The 21,023-nt window shown below is 39.8% G+C and overlaps 3 protein-coding genes across 6 annotated transcripts in view; 1 reads left to right on the top strand and 2 right to left on the bottom strand.

Annotated features, from left to right (window-relative positions):
* The window catches only part of slc5a10 (solute carrier family 5 member 10), a 31,425-nt gene extending 30,166 nt beyond the window's left edge, over window positions 1-1,259 (bottom strand). Inside the window, exons 1-2 of one of the 3 annotated variants that reach the window (XM_067585133.1) lie at window positions 1,201-1,250; window positions 902-927 (exon numbers count right to left, since the gene is read on the bottom strand). The gene's annotated coding sequence lies outside the window, so the exon portion shown is untranslated. The other 2 variants (XM_067585134.1, XM_067585132.1) reach the window with 2 other exon arrangements.
* Window positions 1,260-1,308: 49 nt separating this feature from the next.
* Window positions 1,309-15,996, top strand: chtf18 (CTF18, chromosome transmission fidelity factor 18 homolog (S. cerevisiae)). Its single transcript, XM_067585129.1, has 22 exons — window positions 1,309-1,550; window positions 3,083-3,172; window positions 3,268-3,418; window positions 3,845-4,031; window positions 4,196-4,288; window positions 4,855-4,907; window positions 5,038-5,179; window positions 5,322-5,546; window positions 5,653-5,750; window positions 5,832-5,955; window positions 6,071-6,201; window positions 6,348-6,441; window positions 6,559-6,657; window positions 6,743-6,873; window positions 7,470-7,584; window positions 7,743-7,967; window positions 8,072-8,221; window positions 9,421-9,551; window positions 11,452-11,596; window positions 11,726-11,821; window positions 12,752-12,821; window positions 15,695-15,996. Exons 1-22 carry the CDS (start codon window positions 1,463-1,465, stop codon window positions 15,814-15,816), a joined length of 2,760 nt encoding a protein of 919 aa, XP_067441230.1. The 5' UTR covers window positions 1,309-1,462; the 3' UTR covers window positions 15,817-15,996.
* LOC137179995 (guanine nucleotide-binding protein G(I)/G(S)/G(O) subunit gamma-13-like) lies at window positions 15,928-20,813 on the bottom strand. 2 transcript variants are annotated; one of them, XM_067585138.1, is made up of 3 exons: window positions 20,489-20,813; window positions 16,501-16,608; window positions 15,928-16,377 (listed from the first exon to the last, which is right to left on the bottom strand). In XM_067585138.1, exons 2-3 carry the CDS (start codon window positions 16,596-16,598, stop codon window positions 16,272-16,274), a joined length of 204 nt encoding a protein of 67 aa, XP_067441239.1. In that variant the 5' UTR covers window positions 16,599-16,608; window positions 20,489-20,813; the 3' UTR covers window positions 15,928-16,271. The 2 variants fall into 2 exon arrangements, with proteins under 2 accessions (XP_067441239.1, XP_067441238.1); XM_067585137.1 differs by having other exon boundaries at window positions 20,477-20,631.
* Between the last annotated feature and the right edge of the window lie 210 nt (window positions 20,814-21,023).

The following is a 21,023-nucleotide window of genomic DNA, read 5'->3' as shown; positions in this document are numbered from 1 at the left end:
CTTAAACTCGACATTACCAGCAAGTGTTACTTGAAATCACAACTAGTTTGGGAGTTAGGCCTAATTGTGGTCCTGTATCCAACTTAAACAAGTGTGATGCCTTCAGTGCACATACACTGAGAATGGACTTTTCAGTGAAGGAAGAGATTTCTTATGTTCAGCAGTTAAACTTCTGAAATGAAAAATATGTGCATATTCATAGATTCAGGATTTTTCAATGAGAGAAGGAGTAGATGTATTTTTTTTTAAGAATTTCTAACTAGGCATTTTTTGGGGGAAAAACCATATCAGACACAAATTATCATTCAAACCAAAGTATCTTTATATATCTTAAAACGTGTGAAGGGGGGATCTTTAACTTTAACAGTCAGTTTAACAGCAGACAGACAGACTGTCAAGAAGCTCTGCAGACAAACTCAGGAAAGCTGCTACAGGACAGCACCAATGGGGATTTTACTGGGATACGAATGAGCCCTACATTCAAATAAATCCTACAGAATGTGGGTTGTAAATATGATGATGTATGATCATTAATCATGTCATTAATCAGTGTCAACTCCGCTGTGGTGGCCAAAAAGTGATACAGGAAATAAATAAGTAAGTAAGACTGATTAAAAATAAGTAAATTAAAATGTTCCCTAAAAATACTAAATTAATAAAGGAAATAAATGTGCTTTTTTTTTTTTTTTTAAATCATATTATTTTTTTCTACATTTAAGTATTTATTTATACATTTCCACATTTATTAATTTCCATATTTGGGTCCCCATACTCCACAGGGATATCAAAGAAAATTTGAGGCAGTTTGAAAGTAGTTCAGCTAGCTTACACAAAGGTAATTATCCAACAAGGAATTAAGACATAAAAAATCAAAACATTAAGAAGAAAGGGTGGGACTCACCTGAGGCAGACTAAGTGCAACTAAGGCTGATGAAAGAAAAAGAAGAGTCACATTTGATGAAGTTATGCTAAAATTGATCTGTACAACATAGCCTCTCGAGTGGCGCCACCCGCTGGTCAACGGTTACAAACGGCGCCACTAGTTGTAAGATTTTTACAAGCTAATAGAAAAAAATGCATTTATCGTCTTAGAGTCACTGTCACTTTTTTAAGCTTCATGGTGAATAATATGTATTAAAACTCATGTAAAGGCTACAGACTTAAAATCTTTTCTACATGAAAAGGATAGAATAAATTTACCGTAATATTAAGAATATTAGACTCCGTGGTGCATGATGGGAGTTCAGGCGCAGAGAAGAGTTTCAACAACCAATCAGAACACGGAGCAGTCGCGTTACCCGGATGTAATACTTCACAACAAAAAATTGCCGGGAAATCTTTTCTGACAGAGCGGCTGCTTGAAGTCGCGAATGAAATATTTATTTAAAAAAAAGCCTTGTGTGTGTTTGCCGTTCGTTACAATAACTTCAGCGTGTCTAATTTACACCGTGTTACAGTCGAAATGGATGAATATGATGAACTTTTCGACATACAGGATGACTTCGAAGAGCAGTTCGCCGACGAGCTGGAAGTGTTGGCTGAGATGGAGGGTGAGGAAACCTGATGTTTAACTAATGTTAGCTAACAAGCTCAAGTAGGACCTTTAACAGTATTGGAAGAAGTACTCAGATGCTTTACTTAAGGAAAAAGTACCAAGACGGCAATGTAAAAATGCTCTATTACAATTCAATTCAATTTTATTTATATAGCGCCAAATCATAACAAAAGTCATCTCAGGGCACTTTTCACATGGAGCAGGTCTACACCATACTCTTTACAGAGTAGTACAGAGTTCTAGACCATACTACTATTACAAGTAAAAGTCCTGCATGAATAATCCTACTTAAGTAAAAGTACATACATACGTTATTAGCAGCAAAATGTAGTTAAAGTATGCAGTAAAAGTAGTGGTTTGGTCCCTCTGACTGATATATTAGCCTCAGTGTTAGAGCAGCATGTTACTGTTGTAGCTGCTGGAGGTGGAGCTAGTTTGAACTACTTCATATACAATTAGATGGTTTAGTCCAGTGGTTCCCAACCGAGGGTCGGCCCTTCCAAAGGGTCACCAGATGAACCTGAGGGGTCGTGAGATGATTAACGGGAGAGGAAAGAAGAAAAAACAAAGTCCTGATACACAAACATTTTTCTAATCTTTGATTTTTGGTGAAATATTGAATCACTTGAACATTTATTTTAATGAAACCATGTGAGAAGTTTAGAGGGAAAAATCAATATTTGGTGGATCTGTTAACAACTCATAGACATCTGAAATGTGACCCTGACTACACACTGCTTTTTGTAAGATGTCAAAAAGCAAAAAAAGTTGGAAACAACTGGTTTCATCTTTAACAATGTGTTTTATTTTAAAAGCTTGTCTTCTATTGTTGGGTAACTAGTAACTAAAGCTGTCAAATAAATGTAGTGAAGTAGAAGTATAAAGTAGCTCAAAATGGAAATACTCAAGTAAAGTACAAGTACTTGTTGTAATTGTACTTAAGCACAGTACTTGAGTAAATGTATTTAGTTACTTTCCACCACTGAACTTTCAGGTATAATTCACAAATACCAGGCATAGCAAGACCTAAGATCTAACTCTTCTTTTCATCTCCATACATCTCACTCCTGACCTGTGAACCCAACTTAACTTCATCATAAACATTCAAACACATACTCAGAAGTTTCTGTTTGATCTGTTGGTGTATAGTTTCTAGATGATGCACTAAACTCTGGACTGTGTAACTGACACAGCTCTGTCATACAAGTATTTAACAAAAGCATTTTGACAAAAATCTCCTTTGGCACTCAATTTATATAGTTAATATAGACAACAAAATTGTGGGTCAGAAAAAAACATAATTTTGTGTGCAGAAAAGTATTTTGTTCTTCTTTCCAATCTCAATCATCTTGTGACCGACCCTGTTTAATTTTGATGATTAATTTTGATGACGTTTAGTCATTTGGTCAGAATATAATTGCCACTGTCTCAAGGTTGCATCTTCAAAAGAACTTTTTTTGTGCGTCCAGCAGTCCAAAACCCAAACATATGTAATTTACAGTGTGTGTTTTTGCTTGTTCGTCTCAGTGGAATCTCCCAAGCCTGGAAAGCGTCAGAAGCAGGGTCCAGGAGATGATATATCAGACATCGAGCACCTGTTGTCCGACCAGCCAATCAGTGAGTTCACCCTGGAAGTACATGTCATGTTTTGTTCTTGTTGTGTTTATTTGTCGTTGTAAGTTTGAACTTTAAACCTGATCTGGTTCTTACAGCGCCAAAGGCAAAGCGTCAGAAGCAGGATGCAGGTGTAGCCAAGCGACTTTTCAACTCATCGCAGATTCATGAGAGCAAAGCCCCGTCACAGGGTGATGACATCACGCCCCCGTCCTCTCCAGAGCAGTATGTCCCCCCTCACACCGTCAGGTAGGAGAGATGGACGATGGGAAGAGGGAAGACTGTAAGAACTTAGAGAGGGACAGGAAAGAGGGTGAAAGGTGACAGTATGGTGAAGGTTTTTAGCATTCGATATTTTTACACAACATACTTGGTTTTATATCTAGTGTATGATTGGACATGACAAACATTTTATTTTAGTATTTACTCATGTTTATTTTACACTCTGTACATACACCAACTGGTAACAGAGAGGTGCATTTAGTGGTAGATCTTACTGCTCTCTTAATATTTAAAATATTTTGGGAAAAGTCAGAGATGGGAAGAGATTTTAGTGCAAAAACACTTTTTTCCATAAACAATTAATATAATATTTATATGAAGTCAGAAAAAAATGATTGTCAGTTACGGCCCTTGATACACTTTAATAAACTTCTGAGCATGTTTGTGTTCTAGGTCTATCCCAGCTGTGTTGGATATCAGTGGCTTTGCTACGATCCCAGAGTCTCCCAGACGACCCGCCACAGCGGCGACATCCCTGCATGTGCTGAAGAGACCCCCTTTAGAGGGAGACTACATCAGCGTGACAGACTCATCAGGGTGTCGGGTCTACCTCCGTCAGAAAGAAGACACAGGGGCAAAGGTTAAACTCCTCAGTAGCTACACATCTGTGATGTCGACTCTTTTATATTTTGGGCAACACCAACTTTAAACCCTGATTTACTGTTAGTGTACAGTCGCTGTGGTGTCCAGTGCTCATATATTTTATATTAATATATTATTCTGTGTTTGCCTGAATGTCTGCAGGTAGTGGACTCCAGAATGGTACCAAACTCCCAGGGTAGTCTGGGACTGCTCGCAGTGCCAATAAGTGTGCTGAGAGAACAAGAGGCGGAGAGGGTGAGTGTCTGAGCGCCTGTTGTTGGTTATAATCTGCCAAATAACCTGCACCTAACACAGTGTTTACACTAATTGGTCATGTGTGCTGAAGGTTTAATCATTATCTGTAAACATCTGATTATGATGAGCCAAATATAGAGACTATTACAGAATGATTTGAGGATATCTAGTGCCATGAAATAAGCTAATTGTCTGATATAAAACAGTTTATACACTGTCTGAGTAATCCCATTTTATAACCAGCAATAGTTTGATATTTTTACATGATTGTATTCTTAAACAATTCAAAATTGTTAATTTTTTGAAAAAATGCTAATTTGACTTCATTATTTGACTAGTTCAAACACTGAAAAACGCCAGGACACATTCTTCGTATGCATTCATACTTGGCTAATAAACAGACTCTGATTCTGAAATAAAAATACAGGTCCAGCAATTTGTGTATGTAGGATGTATTTTAGACATCCTAAATTAAAGAATGTATTTAGTAAATTTAGTTCCAGTGAATTCTGTTGAGACTGCAAATTTGGATCAATTTCTGCTCTTCCTCTCTAAAAATCATGCAGCGTCATCAGCAGGTTGTGGAGGAATCACAGCGTCTTACAGAGCTGCTGACCAGGTAACTCACTACCTGTCTCTCTCACACACACACACACACACACACACACACACACGCTGACACATTAAGAATATGATTACATGCAGTACTTGTTGCTTAATTGTCTTTCTTTGTTTGTGTCACATTCCAGCAGCGTGAACGATGCGTTTGTTGAGCCTGAAAGCAGAGAAGAGGAAGAAGAAGGTGATCCTGAAGACTCAGAGGGACGATGCTCTCGACTCTGGGTGGACAGATTTTCTCCGCGGCACTACACAGAGCTTCTCAGTGATGATGTAAGTCTGTATAACTCTACGCCCACGTCTACATACATACTCTTAAGTGAATAAAACCTCTTTCACATGAATAGAAGTCTTTTGTGAAAACTGATTAAGTATCCTACAGTGACGCAACTTGTTTGTGACTGTTTCATTGCAGTTTACCAACCGCTGTCTGCTCAAGTGGCTGAAAATGTGGGACACTGTTGTTTTCGGGAAAGAGAGGAAGTCCCGCCCCGTCCGATCCGACAGACAGGCTCCCAACCAGAACTCATCCAAACCCAATCAAACCAATCAGAATCCAAATCGCTTCAAGACCAAGATTGAGATGACTGAAGAGCTACTGGAGGCTGAACTGGACCAGTACAAACGACCCAAATTCAAGGTAAACACACCTGCAAACTCATGATGATACAGTTTCAATTTAATGACCTTTAGTTGTTCTAAAAGAGATCATTTATTTTCGGTTTTTTTTTTGTTTTTTGTTGTAGGTGGCAATGCTGTCTGGTCCTCCAGGTTTGGGGAAAACCACCTTGGCTCATGTTATAGCAAAGCATGCTGGGTACAACGTGGTGGAAATCAATGCCAGGTTAGATGAGCAGCAGTAAATCACAAAGCTTCAGTTAACAGTAATCGTCCTGCGGTGACCTTATTGTTGCTTTTTTTGCAGTGATGACCGCAGCTCAGAGGTTTTCCAGAAACGCATCGACACAGCGACACAGATGAAGTCAGTTTTAGGAGCCAATGAGAGACCTAACTGCCTCATTATTGATGAGATCGATGGAGCACCTGCGGTATGTCCTGGACTGTTTAAATCAGTAAAGACCAGCAAAATAACTATGACTGATATAAAAATACACTTAAATCTTTATTATAAATGCGCTTTTCCTCATCTGTGGTGCACTGAAGGCTGCCATCAACATCCTGCTGGCAACTTTGAACAGGAAAGACAGCGGAGAGGCCGGTACAGAGTCTGGGAAGAAGAAAAAGAAGAAGGAGTCCATCCTGCTTCGGCCAATAATCTGCATCTGTAACGACCTGTAAGAGTGACTTATGTTTAACAGCAGCATCGAGGTGGAAATTGGGGAATTTTTTTGTTGTGGCGCTGTAGGCGTTTCAATTGCTCAATATGTAAATCTCGAGTTTTATTTACTGCTGCTTTCTGATTGACTCCTTCTCCTTCTAGTTATGTTCCAGCTCTCAGACCTCTGAGGCAGCAGGCCTTCCTCCTGACTTTCCCCCAGACTCAGCCCTCCCGCCTGGCACAGAGACTGGCAGAGGTCCGCTCCCACATTCAGACACTCTCTCTCACACACACACACACACACACACACACACAGGAGTAGACAAACATGAAAACACACCAATAATAATGGCGCGTTCTTGTTTGTATGCAGGTCTCACTCCGGCAGGGCATGAAGGTGGACACGGGTACTCTGATGTCGCTTTGTGAGAAGACGGACAACGACATCAGGTCTTGTATCAACACACTACAGGTGAGTGGCATCACTATGAAGTCTGTCTGTTGTATGAGCAGTAGTAGCACACTGTGTATCAAAATGTGTGTACTTCTCGGTGTAGTTCCTCCACAGTCGCGGCCACAAGCAGCTGAACGCCAAGACGATCCAGTGTGTGTCTGTGGGGCAGAAAGACCAGAACAAAGGCTTTTTCCATCTGTGGCAGGAGATCTTCCAGTTACCACGTACAAAACGGTACAGTGTGTTCTGTGTAAAGGTGCCTTTAGACTTTACACAATCACAATCTGTGTCAGACTGCACAATATCAATTCGAGGCAGGTCAGATTGTGCGCTGACTGCATAGTGGATCGTAGCGCTGCGATTTAAATAGAAGAAAAAATATGAAAGCAGAGGCTCGCGTCATCCATCTGTGCAACTCTTACTGCTTGAAAATCATCTCAGACAGCCCAGAACTGCAAAGTGTAAAAGTGCCTTCAGTCTGTTTCTCTTGGAGTTTTTAATGAAATCAGAAATCATTTGGTGTATTTGCTGAATGCTGTGTAAACATTGCTCTTAAATAGTCAGCATGTGCAGCATAAATACAAGTCAAAAGCAAATATTTGCATGTTGACATTCCTTGATTATAATAGTTATCAGTCATGTGGTCATTAACTATATATTTGACAAAATCAGCACAGCCAGTCAGAAAAGAGAGTAAAACATTCGGCACAATAAGAAAAGGCAGAGAATGTGTATTTTTGTAGTTAAATGGCAAGATGTGACAAATTTTAACTTCTTACTAGATGCTGACTAAACATCCCAATGTGTTTTTTTTTTTTTTCTTTTTTCAGGAAACGTATTGGTCAGGGGTTTGAGGAAACACCGGGTTCAGGAGGCGGAGTGCAGAGGTTTCAGCACATTCTACACCTGGCTTCATCTAGTGGAGAGTATGAAAAGGTTTCTCAGGTAATAAACTCAGAACACCCTCCTCACTCTACTCAAAGTAATATTTGCACTTCAGCATTTTCCTTAAATATTAGTACACTTAGGGTTTGTATAATACTTCATTTTATGTCTTTTATCTGATATCAGGTTGAATATTTGCATCTGTCTCTCTTCCTCAGGGCCTGTATGAAAATTATCTGTCTATGCGAGTCAGAGATCCCAACCTGCAGAGTACGTGCGAGGCTCTGGATTGGCTGTTGTTCTCAGACAGGCTGAACCACGTGATACTGCACGGGCAGAACTTCTCCCTGATGAGATACCTGCCCTTCCTATCGGTCACATTCCACTTCCTGTTTGCTCACACGCATGTGCCCCGCATCAGCTATCCCCACAGCCAGCAAGAGGTACTCATCATACACAAGAGGTTTTAGGGAGAGAAAAAAAAGTCTAGATAATAAACAAAAAAATTCAGATATCGATCACTGAGTCGTTGTTGTGTCCTGTCCAGGCTTCCTCTCGTCTCCTCGGCAGCAGGAACGCTTTGTCCACAATGTTGGCTGACATCCCAGCATGCATCAGAACCAGGATCAGCCAGCTCAACTTGACCCTTGACATTCTCACCCTGCTCCTCGACATCATTTGTCCCAAACTACGACCTGTACGTATAAATTGCTGAAGCCAAACACCGTGAAGCACATATGTCTTTATTTACACATCTGTGTCAGATGCAGAGGAACGAGCTAATCTGGGGTGTCTGAAAGACAACAAGAACAGCTAGAGATTGGCTCTGAGTTGTAACGACTAACCACAATATTAGTGTCCAAAAACATAGACTCCAGTTATCAAATCTGCAAAGACAAAAAAAACCCTATCCTTTAATTAAATAAGGAAAGAATAACTAATGGAAAAAGATGCTTGTTTAGACATCAATAGAACAATGCTAATTCTTGTCTATCGCACCTCATTTTAGCATTTTGACAATGTCTCGGTCACTCAGGATAAAAGTTTTAATGGGACCTATTTTACGAAATGTAGAAAACGTTGAAAGCTGTTTACAGTGAAGCCTGTGAGAAGTGTATGTAAGAAAAGTGATTATTTGTGAACTAACTGTTTAATATTGTTTTTAAACAAAAACCATAGAGCATTGTCTAAATGAAATACAGTATAAAGTTTTTAAAAAGGAATAAGAATCTCACTTTTATCCAATGTAATAATGTTTGGCTGTATGTGAATGTAATGATAGTTATTATAGTTTTTTTTTTCAAACTTCTGTTTATTGGGGGGTTTGTTGCATATGTCAATACAGTTACATATATAAAATAAGTATATGTTGTACATTTACTAGTGCAAAGGAAAAAGAAAAAACAACAAACAAGACAAAAAAAGGGACGTCAGAGGTATCACCGTAAACACTCTTGTGTTATCAGATACCAGTCATGGCTTTGTCTTATTAAACTAGTCAATGAAAGGTTGAAACATATTAACCTACAGTTTTTCTAACTGTACATGTTTCATCACATTTCAGCAAAGTTAAGTGGCTGATGATTTTTTTTCTGTTTCCAGTTTAATAAAATCAGTAACGATGTTACAAAACGTACCAAATTATTGGTTATTATAGAAAAGTTTAATTGAATTTGTACTTACAGTTTTTGGTACTCGTTGCTATGGAAACAATTCAACTCAGTGTATTGATGTTGGATTATGTGCATTTTGTACTTCTGTTTTTATGAATATGCACGTTAATTGCTTTGGGTACATATTTATTAAGATGAATAAGTGACATTAACCGGATACGTTTCACATATAATATCAAAGTATTTAACGGTGGCTGATCTCAATCCTGTGTTTACCTCCCAGGTGAATCCACAGCTGTTCAGCAGCAGAGAGAAGGAGCAGATGTGCGAGCTGATTGACACCATGTTGGCCTATAACCTTTCATATAGGCAGGACCGCACGCCCGAGGGACAGTACACATATGTCCTGGAGCCGTGAGTACACACACACACACACACACACACACACACACACACACACACACACACAGGCACACTGCTGGGCTTCTCAAACCATGCAACTCTGCATGCAGGCTTAGAGAGTAATCCCCTTAACACCTTATGTGTGTGTGTGTGATGGTGATGCTGGAGCCAACTGCAAAGCTTCACTGGTGAGATACAGGTGGATGGAGGAACAGATGACGGGATGGATGGAGTGAAGTTGGAATGATTACAGGACTGAAATGAGAAGAAAAGAAGTGAAGTGAGAATACTGAGGAATGTTAAAAGAAAAGACAGAAACGGAGAAGAACGAGCAGAATTGAGCGTATTGTGTCTCAAACTTTGACTCTGCTTTAACTCGAAGACCTACATTCATCTTGGACCTTCATTTATTGGGCTAAGGAGGACACTGGTGTTGGTAGAATGGGATAATTAGCCGGTACATCTAAGCCATGCAAGCCACTAACGAGGAGCAGCGCGGCTCCTTCCTGCAAGCTCGCTGCAGCGAGGTGCTGGTCACCAATGACTGGGGTTTACCTCTAGTTTTGGCTCTACTGGTGCTTCTACTGGTCTACACTTTCCTGTACCTGCCCTCGTTAGCACACCACAACACCTCTCTGTGATACTTTGCGGTAAAGACTTAGGACGAAAGTGTGGGTATAAACATTTAACATCACAGGCAGCAGATACGCCCACTCCCTGCAGCACGCTTTGATTGAGCTACTTTTTAAAAAAAAAATTGGAAACTGTTGTTGTTGTTTTGTTAAACTGTGGCAGAATTATTAATTATTAGTCTGCCTTCAGAGGTTATGAGCAGGGAGAGAAAGAGTTCTTTGTTTTCACACTCAAAAGACATTATTAACATCTAAAACTGTTCTGTGCTTTCATGTTGAACTCTATTTCTGATCTGTTGTACAATATTCTCAGTGCTCTTAAAAATATTTGGCTTCAGTCACTCAGTGCATTAAATCCTTAATATAGAGCAAATGTCAATGTGGTTAACAAATTAACAGTTAATCACACTCTAAGACAGAAATAAATGTAATTAACGTAAAGTTAAAATAAATGATATCATATATGATGCATCCGTCTGTGTCTTCAGCTCTCATAACTAAACGGATAACATTTAAGAAGTTAAACTACTCAATATGAGCTATATTTTATTTATATTACTATTAAGTCCTTTTTTAAAGTAAAAAACATGCCTCAGTTCCAGTCATTTGTGAGGATTTGATGCTATTTTTGCTTTTATGTGATAATAAATTTAATATCTTTAGATTTTAGAGTGTTGCTGTAACAAAGCTGTTAATTTGATGACGTCATCTTGGGCTTTAGGAAACTGTTTTCACTGTTTTCTGGCTTTTCATAGACTAAACGATTCATTGAGAAAATAATCTGCAATGAAAGTAATCCTCACTTGCAGCCCTGATGAGCTGCAGCGTGTTTTATTCAACATATTTTAGGTGGAACTGAGTCATCCGAATGGATTGTTCACTACAGTTTGCCAGATTCTGATAACGCCACTGATATTTAGCGATAACGTGCAATAAATAGCTCACAGCGTTACGTCTTAGTTATGTTATATTTATAGGCATCAGGCATGGAGTGAGAGTGTTTACTGGCACAGTGTGTGTGTGTGTGTGTGTGTGTGTTAGAGAGAGATGGAGATCAGCTGTAAGAGGATTATGGTTTTAGAGTGACAGATTCTGGTTTTTATTCTAGAAAACATAAACCATGGTACCAAAAGTGGAAGCTTTTTGTTATTTACTTAATTTAACAAGATTCACCTCTGTGTCAGCTGCATCGTGTTATTTTGTGTAAACGATGTGCGTCTCCTGCTGTGAGCATAGAGCTGTTTACTTTAGTGTGTGTGTACGTGTGTGTGTGTTTGCAGGCGTATTGAGGAGGTAGTCAGGTTTCCAGGCCTGCCTCCCCGCCGCCAGCTGACCTATCAGGCCAAACAGACCATCAGCAGAGAGATGGAGCAAGAGAAGATGAGAAGAGCCGAGCAGCTGATGCTTCAACGAAACCCCACAGTGGTGAGCCTCTACTCACACAACATGAGTTACCCCGCAGATTGTGGGTTTGTTATGTGCAGCTTGTAGATAATCAGGTCACCGTGTGTTAATTATCTAATGTATTTATAATCTACTGTGTCTGTGATGCAGAGAGAGGAAGAAAAAAAGGGCACCGGGCCTAAAACTACCAAGAACCATCAGCAGAGGCTGGAGAACATAGTGAAACAGACTACAGTGGAGACCAGGGTGAGACACATACACATTTTTGACATTGCATTGACTTACATTGATTCCTTGGAGATGTACCTGGAGGAAAAAAACTTCTTCTTGAAGTCTTAACTGAAAATGTAGTGGTTTAAATTGTGGGGACCAGCTTTTTGTTCACACATGGGGAGCTGAATCTCCGTGATGTGCCTGTGTGAATACGAGTTTTGTCACATCTGGCCGATGTGAAAGATAACTTGTTACTGGAAAGGTTTGCACTCTTCAATCAGCAGGCTTTGGCTCAGAGCCTCCTTTAGAGTGTGTTATAGAACTGGTTAAAGCACAGCTGACACAGTAAATACAGTAAAAACCAGTGTATTATTCACTGGTTTACAAAGTGAGTGTTGTGGCCCTTTATGGTGCCTGAAGGATGAGCCAAGGGTGCCACAAAGATTTGTTGATTTCCATCTTTTTATTGTACATTTTTAATAATGTCTCACCATATTTTCAAAAAAAAAAAGCCAGGTGACATTTACATTAGACATTTTACTTCACATTTTTAAACATCATAACAGAAGAAATAAAAGACACGGGCACCCTTTCTCTACCAGATTTGAGCTTCACGGTTGTATGTTTCAGTTGGTGCCTGTAGGTGGAGCCAGAGAGGAGCGCCAGTGAACATCACAGCCTCTGTATGAGGACGTGTTGTTACAATAGTCCAGTGATAGAGTGATGAGGAGAGTGAGCCTCCAGAGGGCAGAAATGAGGATAATGAGAAGTCACTGGGTTACAGTCTCTAATGGTGAAACTGGGAAATCAGGCTAATGAGAGGTGGAGTGTGTGTGTGAATTCATGTGATTGTTCATTGATATTGACCTTGTTATTGAGGACAGTGTTTTAGAAACTTCCTGATCGACTTCAGCCTCCCCTTCAACTCTGTGTTTGTGTGTTTGTGTGTTTTGTGTCCTGCAGCCGGAGGTGGATTTCTTCGGTCGAGCTGTTGCCCCCAAACCTCAGAGAGTCCAGCCGTCCTCAGACTCAGGTACTGTAGAGACTTTGTGCTAAGTGACATCAGCGCAGCTTCATTTGTCCAAACCCTTTGAGAGAGGGAGGCCGTTTAGGGACCTGAAGTGCCTCGAGGCACTTCAGGTCCAAACACACAAGAGGTGATAACTGATGTGTGTTACGTAACGGTCCTAATTTAGCCACTGAAGCACAGTGGCAGACTGTAGGCAGGAGATCTAACTGTCAACCACACAGACACCTGCATTTTTCCACCATAACATTGATAATACCAGATTTACCATATTAGCAACATAAAAAACAGCTACTGATAGAAAATTATTGAAAAAAACCCAATATGCTGATATATCGTTTGACACTAAATACACTGAAAACTAAGTATTTTCTGTCAGTTAAAGACAGAAGAATAGAGTCTAATTTATTAAGAGTTTCTGCAAATTAACTGCATATGGACCCAAATATAATGAGTGGGCACTAACTAACAGTTTTTTTCTTATAATTTGTACCAAATATCACCACCCTCTCTGTGAAATGTCCTTAAAATTAACTGTTAAATACCTGCTAATTACTCCAGGAAATTTTCGGGAATTTAGTATAAAATTAAGGGACCCATACAAATAAAGTGTTACTGAGTTGTACGTTACTGACTAGACATGTCTCTCATTTTTAAAGTCTATATAGCTCCAAAAACCTAATACAAGTCTGGGCTGAGTTACTGTGGTTTGAGCTGAAATGGTGATTTTTTTTTTTATTTGTTTCCAGTGAATTTGTGTCATCGGAAACAAACATACGTGACTGCTGTGTGCAAACGTGCCGCAGTTCAAAACCAGAAGTAGTTTGCATAAGTTTGCATAAACAACAGAGGTCACATAGTTGTGGAGATTGTTGTCTTTCCTCCAACATGGTCACCTGGAATATTCTTCTCGAGAGTGGGCCCACTTTTTATAGCACATACAAGTTTAAATCAGGTAAAATTACTATTTAAAATCTAAAGTCTTGTTTGAGTCAAAGTGCTTTTCTTTGGTTGGATCACAGGTTGGGTTGAATGATACGCAAAAAAGATAATATTGCGATTAATTTGACAGATATTGCGATTTGAGTGAGTGAGAATGGTCATTTTTGGTTCATTTTAACTGAAAAAAAAATGAAAATGATGATGATGTGTTTTTTTTCTGGGGTCTGTACCAAACAAACATGTTCCCTTACATCTGGAGAGTATGATTTATAGGCCGGGGCGTCTCTGTAGCACCACAGTGCTTCATTTATAATGGTATGTTGTGACACCTTTTACATTCATCAAAAAATTGCAGCTCCTGTGATTTTAATATTGCACTTGTAATATTGCAATTTTGATAATATTTTGATCAATTGTTCAGCACTAATCACAGGTGTGCAGGTAGATGATAACTATTCAAAGAATGGTGTACAAACACCTCTATGTTTTTATTCAGTCGGTAACTTTTGAGCCCATTTTCAGGGTTCATTTGCAGAGGCAATTACATGTCGGACCCTTTTAAAATCTCCAGCCTCCCTGAAAGCTCTGCATCCTGGAAATTGATCGACGGGGTAATCAGGCTGGAAGTGCAGAGCTGTGGCTGTTTGTAGGTCAAAGCACGAACATTAACTGCCGACTAAAACGGCCACGTCTCTAAATCCTCGTCTACATTCCCCACGTTGAATACCTGGACCTCATTTTGAGTGGAACTGTAGAGATGATCGTGAATCGTTTTCTGAGATACACTGATGTGAGTTCATGATATACTGCTCGATGGTGGTGGATGTCTGCGAGCGTAGACATGTTCCACATGTGCAATCTGCTTCAACATTTTTCTTCGGTAGGGATGCACAATCACTTTTGCGCCAATACTGACCTGATTAAATGGGTCGGATATCTGCCATTAGGCCTCCAGTCCTCTTCAAATACTGTTTCTGTCAATGTCAGTTTAATCTGTGTTTCTGCTGTACGTTACTGTCATTCTGTCACAGCTGCTAACTCAGCTTGAAGAGCTGCAGGAATCCCTGACCTCATGTCACCTGAAAATGATCCCAATAAGTTTCCCGTAGTGAGATATTTTAAAATTTGGGAAAAGAAGCCACTGGATCTGAGTTTAGCTGTCACAATCTGTATCAGGAATATAAAAGTTTTTAGTTGCATCCCTAATTTTGCAGACTCTTGTGGACATGAGCAGATTATCACGTTTAAGTCACCGGGACATTTGTGGCTATGCGGATGTTAAAAGTATAATTTGGGCCTAAGTGTCATGAATATGGCTCCAACTAATGATTATTTAAATTATTAGTCAATTAATGAACTGTTAGGCCAATAAAATGTCAAAAAATACAGACTACTGCCCATCGCTAGTTCACAGAGCCTGAAGTGATGTTTTCATTTACTTATTTTCTCTGAAAAACAGTTAAAGATACTGAAGGGACTCAGTTTTTCTAATGACATGAGAGAGCTAAAAGCTGCAAATCCTTACACTGGAGAGGCCTTTAAATAACTCATTACTTCACTTTATATGATTAAACTGGAGCTGAAACGATTAGTTAATTAATCGTGTCAACTGACTGAATTTTTATAATCAATTACTTGTTAAAGTCTTATGTGAAGCAACTATGACAGACATTTGGCTTCCCTCAGTATTCTCAAAAACTGAACACATGCTGGTCAGACAAAACAACCAGATTAATTGATTATGAAGATAATTGTTAGTTGCAACTGTAGATGAAACAATTATTTAACTTGTTTTTAATTTCCCAGTCAAATAACTGAAAGATTAACTGACTAATCTTTTCAGAGCTGGTCATGAGGTCGCATGAAAGGAGCTTTACGCAGAATTGTTTTCTCTTTTCTTCAGTGTAATAAATAAATATAATTGTCTCTGCCTGTAGGTGAGAAGTGTGCGGTTCTTGCTATGGGAACAGCAGTGGGCAACAGTGACGTGTGGTTCCGCTTCAACGAGGGCATGTCCAACGCCGTCAGGCGAAATGTATACATCAGAGAACTACTGTAAAACACACAAACACACACGCTGTATATACACATAACTGCCTTATTCTGACCTGTATTTTTTTTCCTGTGTTGTCTGTAAAAAAGCTTCGCAATCAAACCATAACACGCATGATGAATTCAAAACAGTCTTTATTTTGATTGACAGTGTAAAGAGCCAATAAAAACGTGTTGTTAAACATTTCTCAGCAGTCCGTCAAAACAAACCTCTAGAAAGCTACTCAGTGCTGTACACTCACACACACAGTAGTCTCCACATAAATTGAGAGCATTCAGGAGTCTCCAAATAAATAAACATAATAGTAGCAATAATGTGTGTGTGTGTGTGTGTGTGCGCAAGAGAGAGAGTTAGTGCAGCGTGACTGTGTGGGAGTGCATGATTCTTTAGTTTTAGATGCATCCGTGATTGTGTGTATGTGTCTGTGTATGTGTGTGTGTGTGTGTGCGAGTGTGTGATCATTAGAGGATCACACACTTTCCCTTCTCCACCCAGGGGTTGGCTCTCATCAGCTCAGGGTTCAGGAATGGATCTTCACAAACACATCCCTCGATCCACTTCACCAACCTACAGAAAAACACACACTGTCAGCACAAATCTGATATTTGATACTTAAAGATAGAGAGAGAGAGAGAGAGAGTGTGTGTAAGTGTGTGTGTGTGTGTGTGTGTGTATAAAGTGGACACTCACTCAGTAACGGTGATGGAGGATTTCTCTCTGTTGATTGCCAGCTGATACTGAAGGCTCTCCACTTCTCTCCTCATCTGTGGGACGTCTAACTCCTCCATGATGCTTCTGCTGCTCACACAACAAACACACAACAGAGAGAAAAAAACACATAGTGAGATTTCTATAGCAACACAGAAGTCACATCAAGACTTAGGTGCAAATATATAACCTGTATAACCTTTATTTAATCACGTAATCTCAGAGAGAGATCTAAGTACAGGAGAGAGAAAGAAAACAAGCAAAAGCACGTCGTACAGCATCAGAAACAATCAGACGTCCCTAAATAGATTCAAGACTGAAAGTTTAAAGTCGGCCAGTCACTCAAGTTTTTAAGATCCTCTGTAATTCACTCCATTTATAAGGTGCAAAGTCATGGATGGCAGTCTTCCCAAGTTCAGTATTTAGCCGAGGGGTAACTAGAGTTAAAGATTAAGGCTGGTGATTTTCTATATTTTTCTTATTGTCAACAAATCTCGTGCAAATCCAAACCAACAGTGAACTGATCCTATTTGCAAGTATTGTCAGTATATCCAAAGCCTCCTCTGTGCCGTAGACCTCTGTTGTTGTCCAAAAACGATTAAAAACAGGTGAATGAGCCGCAGTGTTGCACGGGGGTGACATGTTCCTTCATTATGAAGAGTTTGGGCTCATTAGTTTGTTTAGAAATGACTCCAAAGACTAAAAACAGCGAGAGTTGTTCCGTGTAAGGCAGCGACCACTGCTTTTGTTTACAGAGCTTCACTAGCTTGTTGTGTTATATATCACAACTTCTTTGTTTTGTACTGAAGTTCTTTGAGAAATTTACAATGTAGCACAAAGTCAAGAGGTTGTGATGTGTAGCACAACAAGCTAGCAAAGCTCTGTAAACAGAGCTGCGTTCTCGCTCATGTGCAGTGGTGTCTGCCTCACACTGAACTACTGTCTGGAGACTGAACACGTGATTGTTGTTATTAGTCTTTGTGGCTGTTTCTAATCAAACTAAAGGAACATGTCAGCCTGTGCAGCAGTGTGGCTCACAGACGTGTTTTTAATAGTTTTTGGACAACAACGGAGGTCTGCAGCTCAGAAGAATAAGACATCAGACACAATAAGTAAGTAGATCAGTTCATTGTTGATTTGATTCTGTACATGAGATTTTTTGACAATAAGAAAAATATAGAAAATCACCACCTTATCCTTTAAACAGTCCTGAGATCTGGTCTGGTGAGGATCAATCAATCAAACTTTATTGGTATAACAGCTTTCATACAGGTGCTTCACAGAGAAATGATTTTCTGAGGCAGCTTCTGTGGGACATTTTTAAATAAATAGTGTAACTGTGTAGTTTTCTTTTTTTTATGAGAACCAGCCTACTTTTTCATATCATACACAGTGATGTGTGCGATATTTATCTCCTGTAATGAAGCACAAACAAACTGCATCAAGTTTAAGTTTTAGTGAGCAGCATGAGAATAAAGGAAATCTCCAGGGTCAAACATAGACATGATGGTTTTACAATCATCATCCTGTTCTCAAGACAGAAATGTGATTTATTAGATCCCAAGAATCCCATTTTTATCTTTAGTTTCTGTGCTAGTTGATCCGCATGCAAATCAAAATGAATCAAATGTAACTGAACCAGTTCAGCTGCAGTATTATTGTATTAGCACTGTCTTATGTATACATGGAAGATAATAATTCACTCTCACTTTAGTAGATTTCCTTTTAGAAAGGCAAGAATAGGTCATTCTGTTTCAGTGGTTTCCAGTCTTTTTGCCTTGTGACCCCTTTAAACTGAGCAACATCTACTTTCCAGCCCCTCATCACTGGTTGAACTGGTCACAAACATGACATTCACAGCCAAAGAGTGATTTTCTTTGCCTCATTTGAATAATATTTAGGAGTCCTAAAGGAGTAAAATGACCAAATTATTCACAATAAAAAAAAAGCAGATTAGAGGAAAGTATGAGAATAAATCTGCTGCTCTGTGAAGCAGAAATGTTGTTTCTGTTAAACCCCTCAGATATATCTTATGACCCCTTGTGGGAGTCGTCACCCCCACGCTGGGAACCGCTGCTCTGTTTGATAGATGTATGAAAATATCTGAAGAAAACCTTATAAAGAACAGATGGTCACTACTTGAAGAGGAAGTGGTTGACTTCCACATATTCATATGATAATGATTACTGTCATACTGACCCTTCAACTGAGACCATATGTGAGTAGCTTTCAAAACAACAACACGGCTTCTACTTGGAGACGAGTGAAAACAGTCACTCTTCCCTGCCTGACTTTCTCGAAACTAATAGTAAAAGTAGCAATAACACCATGTAGAAATGTGCCAGTCCTGCACAAAATTTTACTTAATTGATACTAATATTACTCTGTATTTAGCTTTTTGTTAGCAAGTCCCATTAAGAGACTAAAACCGACAGCGTGTTAGTCCGTCTCTCCCCTTAATCTGCCTGCAACATGTAAATCTTATAAAACAGCTGTGCACTGTAGTTTTTAGCAAACATTACTCAAACAGCAGTAAATAGAGCATGTGTTAGGGACTATTTTAAGCAGCAGATTAATACACATTTGGTTGTGGGATTGACTCAAAATAAACTAAAGTGCCTTCGCTCACTGTAGACGAGAAACATGTCATCCAGTCTAACTGTCTGGCTCATTTATATGTTTTTAAAAGTTTCTGGACAACGACAGATGAATTGGATATGTTAGGCTTTGGCTACACAGGCAAGACTTGTTAGTCACTGTTTGTTTTGGTCCTTTCATGGGATTTATAGAGAGTCAGCAGCCTTATCCTTAAAGTAACTTAAAAAATCTTACTAAACATATATAAGCTAAGTATAAAGCAGGAAAAGGCCTTACATACTGGAGTGTAACATCTTTTTTTGTTTTATCCATAACAGTGAATCATATTTCAAGAGCTTATCATGTTTCCTATGTAAAATATTTACATAAAATATACATTTAATTAATCCTTGCAGAGTAACTGGTATCTGTCAGATAAATGATGAGAAGTAAAAATAAAGTTGTGCCAAAGAAAAACCTCAGAATTGTCCTTTTTAACTACAGCAGTTGAGGAAATGAACTATTTCTGCATCTCTGGCCTTTAAAAACAACGCTCAGGTTACTGCAGCTGTCAGATAAAGTATCAAGTTGCTGCAGTTTCAAGGTATTTGTACTGAAGTGCAGTACAGCACTTGAGTAGAAAATGCACTTTGTTTTTACATCTCTGGTTCTTTAAAAACACAACCCTTAATGTAATCCAACAAAGTAGGGCCATGATAGTCTGCAGCTCCTGGCTTTTATGTCTCCTTATTGTAACTTGTGCCCCACCCTGCCACAGGCCACATTACAGCATGAAGAAAGACAGACAGAGAGAGAGAGAGAGAGAGAGAGAGAGAGAGAGAGAGAAGAAGAAGAAGGCCCAGATGAGAGTTCCAGCTAACCATGGATCACTTCAGCCCTCCCTATTGGAGACTGTCTCTCCCCCTCCTCCTCCTCCTCTTCTTCCTCCTCTCTCATCCTCCTCATCTTTTTAATGGATCTAAGTAGGTCGGCTGTCCGGTGCCTGTTTCCTCCACCAGCATCCATCCTGCTGTGTGTGTGTGTGTGTGTGCTCCTCACAGCCAGCTGTTCCATTTATTTATTTATTTATTTTAAAATAAAGGCCTTCATCATTTAATTATAATATCTAAATGTGTTGCAGTGACATCAGCCTGAGCTCATGTCTCCATCAATCAGTAACCAACAGATCCTTCTATCCCATATTTACAGCAGATTAAGTCGCTTTTGACATAAATGTAAGAGCTCAGGAGGATAAATCACGTATACCGATGGCTGCTGTGCATCAAAACATCCGTTCACACGCAGATGTACGGTTATTGTTGGTTGATGGAAACGCGTAAAAGCGCCACACACACATACACACACAAACAACAGCTCTTACCGTCAGGCCTACCGTAAAGGGGGACCGCGGGTCGATTTTCTGTGCAGCCGGCTGATGCGGGATGCAGACGGGGCTGTAGCTGGCGAGAACGAGCGCTGGAGTCGGTGGAGTTTCTCTGGCTGAAGAGTCCGGCTACAGGAGAGGAGGAAGAAGAGGAGGAGGAGGAGGAGGAGGAGGCGGTTGTGTGTCGGCTGTTCGCGGTGCAGGGCACTCCCCTGCGCTCCTCTCAGATAGCGACTGGATGCGGGATGCGCAGGGCGGAGAAAAGGAGCCCCGCCGCCTGGTTTGACTGTCAAACGAGGGCTGGAGCCGAGGACGCACTTGTATGGAAATGTGGACACAGGCTGAGCCGAGTTGAGGCAGGAAACACGCAAATGAGGACGCGCTCCAAAGGGAAATGTGTTTTATATTCAGATAGCCGGAGGGGACGACGGTGTCTCTGCTAATAATATAAGGTTGAACCCTCAGAGACCCGCAGCAAATTAAAAATGTTAGGTTAAGAGCTAAGAATTAGGGAAATGAGACCTCAAGTTTATGTGATTATAAT

This window comes from Thunnus thynnus, chromosome 3 (genome assembly GCF_963924715.1).
Source record: "Thunnus thynnus chromosome 3, fThuThy2.1, whole genome shotgun sequence".
Taxonomy (NCBI): Eukaryota; Metazoa; Chordata; class Actinopteri; order Scombriformes; family Scombridae; genus Thunnus; species Thunnus thynnus.
Note: the sequence above shows the minus strand (reverse complement) of the source record. Positions and strands in the feature narration are given on the sequence as shown.

Bases quoted from the DNA above. Each gene is read 5' to 3' on its own strand.
- chtf18 (XM_067585129.1), top strand. From the start codon at position 1,463: ATGGATGAATATGATGAACTTTTCGACATACAGGATGACTTCGAAGAG. The intron at 3,419-3,844 runs GTAGGAGAGATG...TTTGTGTTCTAG, and splicing joins GTCCCCCCTCACACCGTCAG to GTCTATCCCAGCTGTGTTGG. The intron at 11,597-11,725 runs GTGAGCCTCTAC...TCTGTGATGCAG, and splicing joins TTCAACGAAACCCCACAGTG to AGAGAGGAAGAAAAAAAGGG.
- LOC137179995 (XM_067585138.1), bottom strand. From the start codon at position 16,598: ATGGAGGAGTTAGACGTCCCACAGATGAGGAGAGAAGTGGAGAGCCTT. The intron at 16,378-16,500 runs GTGAGTGTCCAC...GTTTTTCTGTAG, and splicing joins TCCTCCATCACCGTTACTGA to GTTGGTGAAGTGGATCGAGG.